Source organism: Loxodonta africana, chromosome X, assembly GCF_030014295.1.
Source record: "Loxodonta africana isolate mLoxAfr1 chromosome X, mLoxAfr1.hap2, whole genome shotgun sequence".
Lineage (NCBI taxonomy): Eukaryota > Metazoa > Chordata > Mammalia > Proboscidea > Elephantidae > Loxodonta > Loxodonta africana.
Window position 1 is genome coordinate 4,462,449 of NC_087369.1, and position 15,711 is coordinate 4,478,159.

A 15,711-nucleotide genomic window follows, 5' to 3' on the forward strand; every position below is an offset into this window, starting at 1 on the left:
TTTACTATTAGCAGTAAAAAGAAACCATGTGACATCTTTAAGACCTTGCTGAGAAATCCCCTCACCCTTATATCCCAGGTCATCAGTTATAAGGTCTGCCTCCCACAAAACATTTGGACATAATTCAGGCAAGCTATTTGACATTGCCTAAAAAGAATTAGTCCTCCTCCATCGTCCAATCACATGATCTCCTTTTAAAGCCCCAGCAGAAGCACATTTAATGTCCACATGTCTAGCAACATTCTGTTGATGGCACCAAACGTACTCTTTAAAATGATAGAGAATTTTCTATGTCTCACCTCACTTCTTTCTGAGCCCTCACCAGAATGGCTTTTGATGTCCATAATTTTACCGACCTAGGCTTTGATTATTACGCACATTAAAACTCTTCGAGGCTTTTCCTATTGCCCAATTCGAAAACCACTTCCACATTTTAGATATTTTTAGAGCAGCATCCCACTGTCCCATAACAAATTCTTAGTTGCCTAGTGTTGATAAAACAGAAATAACACATGTGGGTGGGTGTAACAAACAAAGTTATTTTCTCAACAGTTTAGGGAGCTGGAAGTTCAAATTCAGGGCACCAGCTCTAGGGAAGGCTTCCTTTCTCTGTGGCCTCTAAGGGAAGGTCCTTGTCTCTTCTCAGCTTCTGATCTCAGTTTCTTGCTTATCTTCATGTGGTGTGGCATCTGTCTTCCCCATTTCTGGTTGCCTGCTTGGTTGCTTGCTCAATCAGATTTTCTTTACATCTCAAAAGAGATTGACTTAAGACATACCTTGCGCTGATATTGCCTCATTAGCATAATGAAGAAACCACACTCCCAAATACTACTATATCCACAAGTATAGGGATTAAGGTTTATAACACATATTTTGGGGGATACAAATTCGATCCGTAACAGGAAGTATAAAGCATTTTCTCCTGTGGGTCTCACCTCTCGTTTGTCTCCTCGTTCTACGAAGCCTGCCTGCTTATGTCTGTGTGTTCTACATCCACATCACTTGTGCAGGGGTCTTTGCCGTTCTGTACACGGCGGTCGCCTCCATGACAAAGCCCTTCATCTACAACTTGGTGAACAGGCATAAAGGGAGCCCTGCAGACGCTTCTCTACAGTGAGTTTTCCTGCCAGAGACATCGCTAATGTCCTGTGCTGGACACATGTGTCCATGGGTGATGGAACAGTACAGTTAATAGTGTGAACTCCTAGGTTTTCCTTTCCTGGCTTGAAAATCTTGATGCCACCTTAATAGAAGGTGGTTTTGAGAAATATGTTTACCTTCGCTGTGCCTCAGTTTCCTCATCTGTGAGAGGCTATGAAAACATGTGCCACGTGGTTGATATGAGGATTAAATGAGCTAATATGGTAAATCACCAGCACAAGAATTACCATGTGAAGTTTCAAGTAGATGTTGGCTTTTGTCATGTAAAAGGGAATTTTGATGTTTCCCTGGATTTTGTCCCATACTGTTAGGTCGTTTTTTGTCCATGTGGAACAGCTTCCACCAGGGCTGCATACTCCACGATGCATGTAGAATGTTCAGCAGCCTACTTGACCTCTAAAACACTAGAGTGTATTAGCACGTGCCTCCCTCGCAGTGTTTCCAAATATTGCCAGATATCCTGAGGTGGAAAATAATCCCCAGCTGAGAATAACTAATGTAAGGGGAATGTCTCCAAAACACAAAGAAAACATTTAAAAAGGCTCTAAGGAAATAAATGGGGACTATATCCATGTCCCATTTGGGAATCTTGGGAAATAGGATTAGGGACTGGACTTGCGTTAAAATAGTAACAGGGATGGAGTCTTTCAATTGTCCTAGATTCGTATTTTCTACAATTCACTTCCCTTTTTTTTTTTTCTTTTAATGTGCCTTTCTAATCTTTATCTGAACAGTGAACCTCAGGAGTGACTTCAGTACTGAGTTAAAAGGCTGTCTGGGGGCCATACTCTCGGGGTTTCTCAGTCTCTGTCATACGAGTAAGTCTGGTCTTCTCTTGTCAGTTTGGATTTTGTTCTACTTTTTCCTCCAGCTCTGTCTCGGATCCTCTATCGTGATCCCTGTCAGAGCAGTCGGTGTGGATAGCAGGGCCCCACCTGGTTGTGCTGGACTGTCTGGTGGAGGCTGTGGTTGTTGTTCATTAGTGCTTTGAGCTAATTTTTACCTTGTGACTGTGGTGTTCTGCATTATTCCTTGGTCCAGACAAGGTGAGAAAAGTGGAGTATCTTAGATGGCTGCTCACGAGCTTTTAAGACCACAGATGCTACTCGCCAAAGTAGGATGCAGAACATTTTCCTTATAAAGTATGTTATGCCAATTGATCTAGATATTAATGAGTCAATGGTCCCCAGCCCTCAACCCAGTAATATGATCCCTCAGGGATTTTGGATTTGTCTGTGAAGTTTCCATGACCTTGGCTTGATCAAGCTCTGCTGACTTCCCCAGTATTGCGTAGTGCCTTAGCCTTCATCAAAGCTACCTCTTAACTATTCACTAGTGTTTTTCTCTCCTTCCTCGCCCTTTCCTTGTAACCATCAGAGATCGTTTCTGTGTTTAAAACTTCCTATGAGTTTTTGTAATAGTGGTCTCATGAAGTATTCGTCCTTTTGTGATTGACCCATTACACTCATTAAAATGCCCTCCCAACTCATCCGTGTTGTGAGATGTTTCCCAGATTCATCATTCTTCATTATATTTGCATAGTATTCCATTGTGTTCAGGTACCATAGGTTGTTTACCCATTGTCATGGATTGAATTGATTCCCCCCCCCCAAATATCTCTCAATTTCGATAGGTCATCATTCCCTTGTATGATTGTCTACCATTTTATCTTCAGATTTCTCTATGTGTTGTAAATCCTATCAATATGATGTAAGAAGCTGAATTAGCGGCAGTTATATTGATGAGGTCTACAAGCCTAAGTAGTGTCTTAAGGCGATCTCTTCTGACATATAAAAGAGAGAAACCATCAGAGAGACATGGGGACCTCATACCGCCAAGAAAGCAGCGCCAGCAGCAGTGTGTGTCCTTTGGACCTGAGGTTCCTGCACTGGGATGCTCCCAGACCAAGGGAAGACTGATGACAAGGAACTTCCTCCAGAGCCAGCACGGACAGAAAGTCTTCCCTTGGAGATGACAGTGCCTTGAATTCAGACTTCTAGCCTTCTGGACTGTGAGAGAATAAAATTTCTCTTTCTTAAAACCATCCACTTTCAGCATTTCTGTTATAGCAGTACTAGATGACTAAGACATCCATTCACCTGTCGATGGGCACTTAGGTTGTTTCCATCTTTTTGCTATTGTAGATAATGCTGCAGTGAACTTGGGTATGGGTATGTCTATTTGTGTGATGATTCTTATTTCTCTAGGGTATATTCCTAAGAGTGGCATTACTGAATCCTATGATATTTCTACTTCTAGCTTTTTATGGAAGCACCAAATCGTCTTCCAAAATGGTTGTACCACTTTACATTCTCACCAGCAGTGCATAAGAGTTCCAAACTCCTTTGTCTTTGTCATCTAGTGCTGCTATAACAGAGATACCACAAGTGGATGGCTTTAACAAAGAGAAATTTATTTCTTCACAGTAAAGTAGGCTAAAAGTCCAAATTTGAGACGTTGGCTCCAGGGAAAGGCTTTTACTGTCAGCCTTCTCCTCAGTCTACCCCAGGATTGGGAGCTTCTCTGAGCAGGGACCCTGGGTCCAAAGGACGTGCTCTACTCCCGGCACTGCTTAGCGGTATGAGATTCCCCTGTCTCTACTTACTTTTTTTTCCTTTTGTCTCTCATGAAAGGTGGTGCATGCCACACTCCAGGGAAACTCCCTTTTCATTGGATCAGGGAGGTGACCTGGTAAGGGTGTTACATCCCACGCTAATCCTCTTTAACATAAAACTACAATCACAAAATGGAGGACAACCACAGAATACTAGGAATCATGTCTTAAACAAGTTAATACATTTCCGGGAGACATAATTCAACCCATGACATCCCTTCAACCTCTCCAGCATTGATTTTTGTGTTTTTATTTTTGTTGTTGTTATGTGCCAATAACGTTGGAGTGAGAAGGTAGCTCATAGTTTTCCTTAATTTATTGTGGTTTAGGTGAAAGTTTACAATTCAAGTCAGTCTCTCATACAAAAAGCTGTGCACACCTTGCTATGCAGTCCCAGCTGCTCTCCCTTTGAGACAGCGCATTCCTCCTCTCCACCCTGCATTCCCCGTGTCCATTCAGCCAGCTCCTGTCCCCCTCTTCCTTCTCATCTCGCCACCACACAGGAGTTGCCCACATAATCCTACGTGTCTCCTTGAGCCATGACGTTCACTTCTCAGCAGCATCATTGTCTTATAGTCTAGGCCAATCCTTGCCTGTAGAGTTGGTTTCATGAAAGGTTCCAATCTTGGGCTATCAAAGGGTATGGGGACCATGGCTGTCAGGTCCCTCGGTCTCAGGCAAACCATTAAGCCTCGGCTTTTTATGAGAATTTAAGATCTGCATCCCACTATTGTCCTGCTCCATCAGGGATTCTCTGTTGTGTTCTCTCAGGGCAATGATCACCAGCAGCCGGGCACCATCTAGTTCTTTGAGTCTCAGGCTGGTGGAGTCTCTGGTTTATGTGGCCCTGTTTCTTGGGCTTATATTTCTCTTGAGTCTTTGGTGTTCTTCATTCTCCTTTGCTCCATGTGGGTTCAGACCAAGTGATGCATCTTAGATGGCCACTTGGTAGCGTTTAAAACCCCAGAGGCCTCTCACCAAAGTGGAACACAGACTGTTTTCTTAATACATTTTGTTAATGCAATTGATCTACATGTCCCTTGCAACCCTGGTCTCCAAACACCTGTCCCTCCTACTCTGGCCTTTGAAGCTTTTGGTTGTATTTAGGAAATTTCTTTTGGTTTACTTCACTTGTACTTCCCGTCGCCTACATTTTTGTCTGCTCCCTACTTAGTGAATACCCCTCTCTTCCTGCCTCATTTTGGTTTTGATTTGCATTTCTTTAATGGCTAGTGATGGTGAGCATTTTCTCAATCCTCTGTTCGCTGACCCACATTACCATTATTAATGAAATTCTGCAGCTTTGGAAGTTGTCAGAAATGAAATAGAACTCATAAAGATCAATATCCTAGGCATTACTGAGGTGAAATGGACTGGTATGGGCAATTTCAGAGATTCATATGAGCAACTATGCCAGGAATGACAAATTGAAGAGGAATGGAATCGCATTCATCACCAAAAAGAACATTTCAAGATCCTGAATTACAACGTTGTCAATGACACCATAATATCCATATGCCTACAAGGAAGAAGAGTTAATACCAACATTATTCAAATTTATGCATCAACGACTAATGCCACAGAGGAAGAAATTGAATATTTATTCAACCACAAAGAGAAATGAAGTTCTGGTACATGCAAGTTGATGGATGAACCTTGAACACATATTATGACGAGTGAAATAAGCCAGACACTAAAGGACGAATTTCATACAATTCTGTTTATGTGAAATGCCCAGAACTGGCAAAAGCAGAGAGAACAGTTTATTATTAGTTACCGGGGGCTGGAGGGAGTGGAAATCGGGACTTATTGCTTGTTGGGTACAGAGTTTCTGTTTGGGGTGATGAAAAAAAACTTTTCTTATTCTTTAGGTGAAACATTACACCTCAAGTAAGTTTCGTATTAAGAAATTTATATACATATTGTTTTGTGGCATTAGTTGGAATCCCCTGGGTTCGCTGTGTCCATTTGACCAATTTCCCTGTCCCTTCCTGCCTTCTTATCCTGCTTTTGGGCAGGAGCTACCTATTTGGTCTTATAAATCTAATTGAACTAAGAAGCACATTCCTCATGCTTATTACTTTTGGTTTTACACTCCTGTCTAATCTGTGTCTGATGAGCGCGCTTGGAGAATGGTTTCAGTTAGCGGTTCACAGTGTGTCCGGAGGCCATAGTTTTGGGGGGTCCTCCAGTCTCTGTAAGACCATGAAATCTGCTCAAACATGAATCTGAGCTCTGTTCTACATTTTTATCTTGTTTTGTCAGAGACTGTGTTGTGTTCCCTGGTAGGACAGTCATTGCTGGCAGCCAGGCACCATCTAGTTGTTCTGGTCTCAGGCTGGTGCAGTCTCTGGTTCATGTACTCCTTTAGTACTTTGGGCTAATATTTTCTGTGTGTGTTTGGTTTTCTGCATTCTCCTTTGTTCCAAATGGGATGGGATGAAGAAGTTTTGAATTAGGGTTGATGGTTGCACAACATTGTGAAAGTAACTAATGAATTTGTACACTTCAGATGGTTAAAATGGCAAAATTTATTTTTACATGCATTTTACAATAGTTTTTAAATTCAGTTATAAGAAACAAAAACAAATGATGTCTACTTAGTTCATACGAAAAAGATATAAGAAACTTCAATAGATTCTGCAGCCCCTGTTATAAAAACAAAACAAAAATGGGATTCCATATTTTTCATAGTTTTGAAATTCACTTTGTTTTCAGAGACATGAGTATTTACTGAAAAATTGTGCATCAAGTACAGACTCCCCATGCATCCCACCTACACCCAGTGTTTCTCCTATTGTTAACATGTTGCATTCCTGCGGTGTGGGATACGTTTCTAACAACGGGCACATCAATAGTGAGACGTGGTTTTCAACTAAAATACATAGACTTCATCAGAGTTCACTCTTTGTGTTTATACTCCTATAGGTTTTGACAAATGCATACTGTCATCAGTCCATCATTACATATCTTACAGAATAGTTACACAGTTGTAAAAATTCCCTGGGCTCCACCTATTCGTTCCTCCTCCCTCTCCCCAAACCCCTGGCAATCAATGATCTTTGTACTGCCTCTACACTTCATACTTTTCCAGAATGTCATAGGCTTGGGATCACACAGGATGTAGCTTTTCTAGACCGGCTTCTTTCACTTAGTGTGGATTTGAGATTCTTCCATAACTTTTCCTACCTTGATAGCTTAATTATTTTCATGACAGTAATACACCATTGTATGGATGTCTCACCATTTTTTTTCAGATTTACCTATTCAATGACATTTTGGGTGCTTTCAATTATTGTAATTATGAAGAAAGCTGCTATAAACATTTGTGAGCAGGTTTTTATATGGATATATGTTTTTAACTCATGTGGGTAAATACCTAGGAGTATTACTGCTAGCTCAGAATGGGAGGCCTGTGTTTAGATTTCGAAGAAACTGTCAGCTTGTATTCCAAAGTGGAATTTCCATGGAATACCTTTTTTTTCAAAAAACACTCTTAAACCAAATACAAGAAGAGTGTATTTCATTGTATACAAAATAACATCTCTAAAAATATTAACAAATATAAAACCACATTTGCTCCTGGGTATTCCCTACAGGCTTATTTGTTATAGTCAAAGACTTTCCGAAAGGTAAATTTTAGCTTGGACTGAGAAAGTAACAAACACTGGTGAGGACGACCCCATAGTGAAAATGAAACTTTCATAGGCAGAAAGGATTTCTAATGACTCCTTCTTAGAGGTAGTACTGCTTTGTTACACACTGAGAAACGTTGTTCTTTTATCACTGACTTTCAGAAATTTGCTGTTTGAAATTATAGAATTAAGGATGAAACGCCCCCCTTTTGACAGAGTAGTCTCTCCACAGTGAGATCTTATATGTGATGTGAGGTGTGATGAACAAGGATAGGCTTTCTCACGCTCCTTACATTCGTAAGTCCTCCACTATGAGTTTTTATATGTCTTCTGAGGGAAGAGCAATCACAAAAGGACTTCCCACATTCTTTACATTGATATGGCCTCTCTCCAGTATGAATTCTTCTATGTGTCATGAGGCCTGAGGACTGCCTAAAGGCTTTCCCACATTGCTTACATTCATAAGGCTTCTCTCCACTGTGAGTTCTTATATGTGAAGTCAAGTTAGAAGAATACCTAAATGTTTTCCCACATTCCTTACATTCATAAGGCCTGACACCAGTATGAGTTCTCATATGTGAAGCAATTACTGAAGAGTAATTAAAGGCTTTCCCACATTTCTGACATTCATAAGGTCTCTGTCCATTGTGAGTTCTGATATGTGTAGTAAGGGATGAAGCCTGACTATAGGCTTTCCCACATTCTGTACATTTATATGGCTTGTCTCCACTGTGAGTTCTTCTATGATTAGTGAGATGTGAGGAACACTTAAAGGCTTTTCCACATTCCTTACATTCATAAGGCCTTTCTGCACTGTGAATCCTTCTATGTACAATGAGGTTTGAGGATTGCCTAAAGACTTTCCCACATTCCTTACATTCATAAGGCCTCTCTCCACTGTGAGTTCTTATATGTGAAGTGAAGTTAGAAGAATATCTAAACGTTTTCCCACATTCCTTACATTCATAAGGCCTGACACCATTATGAGCTCTCCTATGTGAAGCCATCGCTGAAGAATAACTAAAGGCTTTCCCACATTCCTTGCATTGGTATGGCCTCTCGCCAGTATGAATTCTTCTATGTGTCATGAGGCCTGAGGACTGCCTAAAGACTTTCCCACACTGCTTACATTCATAAGGCTTCTCTCCAGTGTGAATTTTTATATGTGTAGTGAGGGTTGAGAGCTGACGAAAGGCTTTCCCACATTCCTTACATTCATAAGGCCTCTGCCCATTGTGAGTTCTTATATGGTTAGTGAGGTTTCCTGAGTGACGAAAGGCTTTCCCACATTCCTCACATTCATAAGGCCTCTCTCCACTGTGAGTTCGCATATGCGAGGTGAGGTGTGAGGGCTCTCTAAAGGCTTTCCCACATTCCTTACATTCATATGGCCTCTCTCCAGTATGAATTCTTCTATGTGTCATGAGGACTGAGGACTTCCTAAAGGCTTTTCCACATTGCTTACATTCATAAGGCTTCTCTCCACTGTGAGTTCTTACATGTGAAGTGAAGTTAGAAGAATACTTAAATGTTTTCCTACATTCCTTACATTCATAAGGTCTGACACCAGTATGAGTTCTCATATGTGAAGCAATTCCTGAAGAATAACTAAAGGCTTTCCCACATTTCTTACATTCATAAGGCCTCTGTCCGTTGTGAGTTCTTATATGTGTAATAAGGGATGAAGCCTGACTAAAGGCTTTCCCACATTCTGTACATTTATATGGCTTGTCTCCACGGTGAGTTCTTCTATGATTAGTGAGATGTGAGGAACACTTAAAGTCTTTTCCATATTCCTTACATTCATAAGGTCTTTCTCCACTGTGAATCCTTCTATGTACAGTGATTTTTGAGGATTGTCTAACGTCTTTCCCACAATCATTACATTCATAAGGCCTCTCTCCAGTGTGAGTGCCTAAATGTGCAGTGAGGGCTGAGGAAAAATTAAAGGCTTTCCTAAATTCCCTACATTCATAAGGCTTATCTCTGTTATACAAAGGGAGGGATAAAGGGTCACTAGAAGAACTTTCTTTACATTCACCCTTATGACCTCTCACATGTGTCCAAAAGGACGAGAAACTACAGAAATCTTTCCCATACTCATTACATTTATACTGATTGTCACTAATGAGTGTTGTCACAGGACTCTTAAGAGTTGAGATACAAATGAAATCCTTCCCACATACCTCACACTTATGGGGTTTCTTCCCACTAAGAGATCTCATAGGAGTGGCACCACCACAGGCTTCTCTAAATGCCATAAACTGACAGGTATGGTGGTTATGTGATGAGGGATCCATAATGGCTTTTTCACAGTCAGAGCATTCAAAAGGATTTACTTCTGGAGGATTTCTTTTCTGCACGGTAAGATTTGGAATCCAGCTGAAGGTTTTCCCACACGGATTGTCTTCCTTACTTTCACGGAGGTTTTCCACTGTATGAATTCTGTTAAAAACAGGCAACATGTTGTTGGAAATCAATTATTTCCACTTCAACATTACCTAACAAAGCGAACATGCAGTTTATTGCTTGACTTCTCTCCTGTTTCATAGTTCAAATCATCTAGCAGAAATAATACAATAATTGTCACTGTTTTTCTAAAATATGAGGCTTTCTGATGATTGTGTTTAAGTGAAATATGTTTCAAATACTCAATGTGTGACACACATTTATGAAAAGATTGTGAAAATTCTCTGAACAAGTAAGTTTTCAGCAAAGTTTATACATACACAATATACGTACATATATATATATATTTATAAGCACATATCAGGGCTTCAAACTGGTTTGTATTGCTTCAACAATTGCCAATGTAAATAACGGCAGTGTTCGCGTTGGGTACCGGTTGCCCATCGGATTTCAACCTGTGTTGGGAACAAACCACAGAGCCCTGAACAAAGATGGCAGCCAATCTCACAGCTTTCAATGTGCATTGCTCCCCACAGTACTGTCGATAATCCGATCTGCATGAATTCGAAAAAGTTTCAGGAACCTGCTGCAGAACACTCAACAACAGGACTGTGACGAGCAACACACATTCAAAGCAGTGTAGTGGGACACCATCTTTGTGCAGGGCACTGCCAGCTGTTCTCTGCTCACGTCAAAATCCAACAGGCAACAAGTTTGGTGGCTATGCATCCTTCTTTATGTTTGCAATTATTGAACTGTTCTGAAACAGTTGGAAGCCTTGGTATAGACACATCAGCATATGAATGTGTATTTTAATGTCATCACAACTTAGGATTTTCTCCAGAAGCACCGTTTTCTCTTCTTTCAATGAAACTCACCTCAAACGTCTCTCTTGGTTTTTATGATCATCTTTATTACTGTGTGATTCAGAGATTTCTCCTAACATGGAGGACCAGGTGTTATTTTTTAAGTATCCCACCATTATATCTTTGCAGGGTAACTTTTCTCCATCCTTAAGGTTTCCAAAGTCTGACCCAATAATTCAAGTTGAGGTTCACAATATGAAACAAATGGAAAGAAATTAATCAGGGAAAAAAGACCACTGTTAATAAAGACGTAGCCACATTTCACTGTTTCAGCACTTTAGCAATGGTTTAGAAGCAGTTTACTAGGACATACTTCTATGAACTTTTACAGTGACGGAGACATGAACAAATTTAGTTAGAGCTAAGTAGAAATACACTGGACACGATATACATGTAACATTAAAAGAGGAAAAGGATCCGCATAACCACAGCTGTGAAAGGATTGCTAAAGTGAGAAAAGGAAGCTCAGGTTTCTGTGAAGTTGTGTCTCTGGGAAAATATGTGTAGAGCTGACATGGTGCTCATGAAGAAACGCTTATCATGAGGGAAGACAGTGAAGAGTAATGAGGAGTTCCTTGACATTGAGCCAATACTTTGCTCTTCAGGGTCTCTGAAGATAGACAGGTGTGGGTTGATTTGCAGCAAAATAATCATGTCAAACTTGTAATCAACACAGTAATACTCTACGCGGTCCCCAAATACAATATTCTCAGTGCCCCAAAGTGACCCCTAAAGCCAGTGCTTACATTTACAACACTTAAAGAGCCTCAAGGCTTTTAATCACAAGAGAAATGAAAGCTAAGTATAATACATACTGCTTTGTGTTCACGGAAAGCCAAGATACATGAGCTCTATGGGCCAAAGGACCATGCCTCCTTTATTTAATGATTTATTCTCATTCCTCAGCCCAAATTCTGCAGTAAACTTAATGAGTAAAATAGTTTTGTTCACTAAAGGAATAATAGAAAACAGAAAAAAAAAAGGAATCTGGTCTTACCTACTGAGGCCAGGTTTCTGAAGGTTTCGATCATCACATCTCTGTAGAGTTTTCTCTGAGTAAGATCCAGCAAAGCCCACTCTTCCGAGGTAAAGACCACAGCCACGTCCTCAACAACCACTGAGTCCTAAAACATTGACACATTCTGCATCAGCAAGGTACCATGGAATTCAGTATGTACAAGAATGAAGGGTGAGGCTGACAGTCCTGGGGAACAGAGGATTCTTAGGGATTTGACACAAGGTTCTGTGTACTATCAAGGTGTATTCTAGGGTATGGCCATCAGCCTCGTCCCTTCACTAACGACATTCACTTCCTCACTGATTGCTTTCTGTCTCACAGACTTCCAGCACTGAAATTATCTCTCTACATCTCGACTGTGACCAATTGCAGTCATATTCTCCTCTCTCTTTACTGTATGGAATGGTTAGAAAACATAGCAGACATTAGAGAAATGCTCTCATTCAGATCTTCACTTCCTTGTGAACAAACAATTACCACTCCTTCCGTAAGCCCTACCAGAACACACTCAACAAAACATAAAGCACAGGGTGAAGACAGGACGATGTATACTAACTGGTAAACACTGCAGAATGGCCGTTTTGCTTTTGTTTCTCACAACCATGGCAGGACCAGGGGCCAATTATCAACACACTAGCAACCCAAACACTGAGCTGGTCACATTTTCTTCAACTCTTAGAGATAAGTATGTGGCTCATTCAGGTCAGGAAACTCTCATTCAACAGAGAGCACCAAGGCCCAAGGTGGGAATGTAATAGGTCCACAAACACAGTCTAATGTTAGAGGATGACAAGGAGCAAAACCTCTGCAGAAACAACAACAGCACAGCCTTGTGTTTGCTCAGTGAGAAAGGGTTACCATTTCCATGTGGAAACCCTGGTGGCTTAGTGGTTAAGTGCCACGGCTGCTAACCAAAGTCTCGGCAGTTCAAATCCACCAGGCGCTCTTTGGAAAGTCTATGGGGCAGTGGTACTCTGTCCTATACGGTCGCTGGGAGTTGGAATCAACTTGATGGCACTTGGTTTGGTTTTTGGTTGGGATGACTGTAAAACATGCTGAACGTAATCAGTGTCACCAAACTATACCTGTAAACGCTGTTGAATTGACAAACATTTTGTTAGGTATAAATTCTACCACAAAAAAATTAATTTTATAAGTAAGCTGAAATGCAGATGGTTTACCAGTTAAATTGCCCATGCAGCCTAGGAAATGACTTACACACCAGCCTCTAGGGGCTGTGCTTCAGAATTCTCTCACATTCGCAGCCCCTGGAAGGCACCCAACCATGACTACCTGAACCCTGACCACTGGAATCCCCTGGTCTGTAAGAGTGACCTTTTTGAAACAGCAGCAATCCGTTGGGTTCCTCGTGTCAAGAGGAGAGAAAAGGCTGCTAAAAGACACCCTGAGTGCTAAAACAGAGTAATTTTAGGGAATGGTCAGGGAAATGGTCACGTGAGCAGCCTATGACATCTCTAATCCGTCCTGGTATGATGAGGTCACAACAACTTTGAACCAGAGCCCAAATCCAAAGGTCTCCTCCACTGCAGTGGGCGAGCTTATATATTTTAAACTCATCAAAAACCCTGATATTTATTATAGAATAATGATGAAATGTCCCATGTACTGAGCAACTGTGATTTTTCTTTCTTGACTCTTCTAAGCAGATATTATTTCAGACAGGTCATAGCTGAGTAAAGTTGGAGAAGATCATTTAATCACATCCTCAGTGTTTCCCACATGGAACTCTGCTGAGCCAGGATCACAATGCAGGTCAATTTCTCTTTGAAGTCTAAATTGCTGACAACTCCATTTCTGTCCATATGCATACACTTTTGTTGTTATTTTTGCTCTTACCGTCCAATAACACCATAAAAAAAAAAAAGCCCAAACCCAGTCGATAAACTAAAGTACTGGAGGACACTAGGAAGAGGAGAAAAAGGTAAAGCTTCTATTCAATTCATACAACCAGGACATACTTCTCCTGGCAAAGCCCTGTGTCTCAGACAAGACTTCTTCCCTCCAGACCCTTAAGTGGCTACATTCATTCATTAAAATTGATTCAGGTCCTACTGACACAGAGGCTACTGCACATTGGCAAAGCAGATACAGCAGTGAACAAAACAAACACCCAGATGAACATGGATAGTAAATTCTTTGAGTGGGGACAGTAAATTTAAATACATAAACATGTATATATAACTATCATGTGGCAATGTGTTCTATAAAAGAATTCAGGTCTCTGAGAAGAAACTGTTCTAGAAGGAGGAAACAGCCAGAGCACAGGTCAGAAGGTGTGAAGGTGTCTTGGATGTCTTAGGAAGAGCCAAAGGCCCACGTGGCTGGAGCAGAATGCAATGCAGAGGAAAAACCGGATTAGGAATCTGGACGGGTGATTGGGGTCAGTGGGCTTATCATGTTCGGGGGAACTCGTTGGCAACTGAAAAGAATCTGGCTTTTAATCTTAGTGAAATGCTGAGTAATTTTACACTTTTGAGCAGTGGAGGAAACTGGTATGATACCTCTCAATCCTTTAAAGACTCAAAGTGCTCCAGTGCCTAGGGGGACTCAAGACCACTGTTCAGAGACATGGGACAAGGATGGCTCTAGAGGGTCGGGGCTCAGCCTCCACAGCCAGAGCTGCTCCGTCTTCAGATTCAGGAGAGAACACTCTGTCATTCAACACAGAACACCAAGAACCGCGGGGTAGGGTGGGGATATTAACACCGTGTGATGCTACCTCTGAGAGTCACATAAGGAAGGTGACACCAGGTATTCAAATCTTCAAATGCCATGTATGTAGGGATGAAGGGCCCAGAGACAGTGGAGCAAGGTATTAGGGTGTCTCCTAGGGCTCAGTTCCTCAGCCTCCTCTGTCACTGTCTTCTTCACTGAAACCACAGTCCCGCAGCACACGGCTGCTTCCCGACAATTCAGATCCAGCCTCACCCACATAATGCTAAGGATAACCCAGTTCTGCATAGAACTCACCATTTTCTTCTCCAGCTTCTGGGCGTCTATGGAATGACGTCTCTGACCCCAAGAAGCCACTTCCAGGAAGAGGGACAGGACTGGAAGCAGAGGCCTGGGCAGTCTGGAGGCAGATGAATAATGTTTGGTCCACACGCCAGTGACAGCAATTGAAATCCTTCCCTGTGATTGATGGATGTGCCAGATGGTCGCCTGAGGTCCCCAGCTGCCTGGACTGGACTAGTTCTCCCTGCACCACACCTGAGGCCTGAAATGGAAGAAGGATGGGGAAGAAACAGTGTTGAGGAAGCAGGGAGTGACAGGCCTTTGGCCTCCTCCCAGGCTCAGGGCAATGCTCCACCCTGAGGGCCTTTACACTAAAGGCAGAACAGGCTCCAGCCCCCACAGCACACACCTGCATTCTTCAGGAAGCTCCACAGGCCTCTCCTTTCTGCAACAAGATCACAGATGGAGGAATTTACCTCTCCCACAGCATTAGAAGCAAGCAGGCCTGGCCAGCCTGCAAAACTTGAACGTGATTTCCTCCAGGGACTTAGGGATTCAATGTTCAAGTTGTGGGCTTACCTATGTACCTTTGTTCCTGGTGTCAGATGTCACTGTTATCTGACATTAACATGGGTGAAATTTTAAGAACATACTTTTCATATATTGACAATGAACTCATCATGGTTCATTTATTTTTAAGTTATGTGCTGTAAAAAACCTTCCACTGTGCTTTTCTAAAACTTTTTCATCTCTTTTATGACACTGTAATACCTGATCAGTATTTTTTCTGTTCGTTTGGAAGTAACTAACATTTCTTTCTGCCCCTTGACTTTTATGGTATTTTTTCCCCCTTCATTTTCAAACCATGAGAACACCACTCACTAAGATTTTGAGAAATCTGGGGGGATTCCTGAACACTTTCTCTTTCTGGTATTAACTAGATCAACAAATAAATCAGAAAACTTTTATGTTTTCACGAAGGACAAATCTCCTACCTCACTTCCTATTTCTTTTCACCCTGCTCCCTCTCCA

The 15,711-nt window shown here is 41.6% G+C and overlaps 1 protein-coding gene across 1 annotated transcript; it reads right to left on the reverse strand.

Moving 5' to 3' along the window:
• Window positions 1-5,183: 5,183 nt before the first annotated feature.
• LOC135228865 (zinc finger protein 345-like) lies at window positions 5,184-9,875 on the reverse strand. Its single transcript, XM_064277999.1, has 2 exons — window positions 7,704-9,875; window positions 5,184-5,294 (listed from the first exon to the last, which is right to left on the reverse strand). The coding sequence occupies exons 1-2, from the start codon at window positions 9,873-9,875 to the stop codon at window positions 5,184-5,186; spliced, it is 2,283 nt and encodes a 760-aa protein (XP_064134069.1).
• Window positions 9,876-15,711: the final 5,836 nt, after the last annotated feature.

What these genes read in the sequence shown, in the direction of transcription:
- LOC135228865 (XM_064277999.1), bottom strand. Translation starts at nt 9,875, where the DNA reads ATGTTGCCTGTTTTTAACAGAATTCATACAGTGGAAAACCTCCGTGAA. An exon ending in ATAGTGGAGGACTTACGAAT is followed by an intron (nt 5,295 to 7,703) that starts GTAAGGAGCGTG and finishes TCTTCCTTGTAG; the next exon opens with GCATATGGATATTATGGTGT.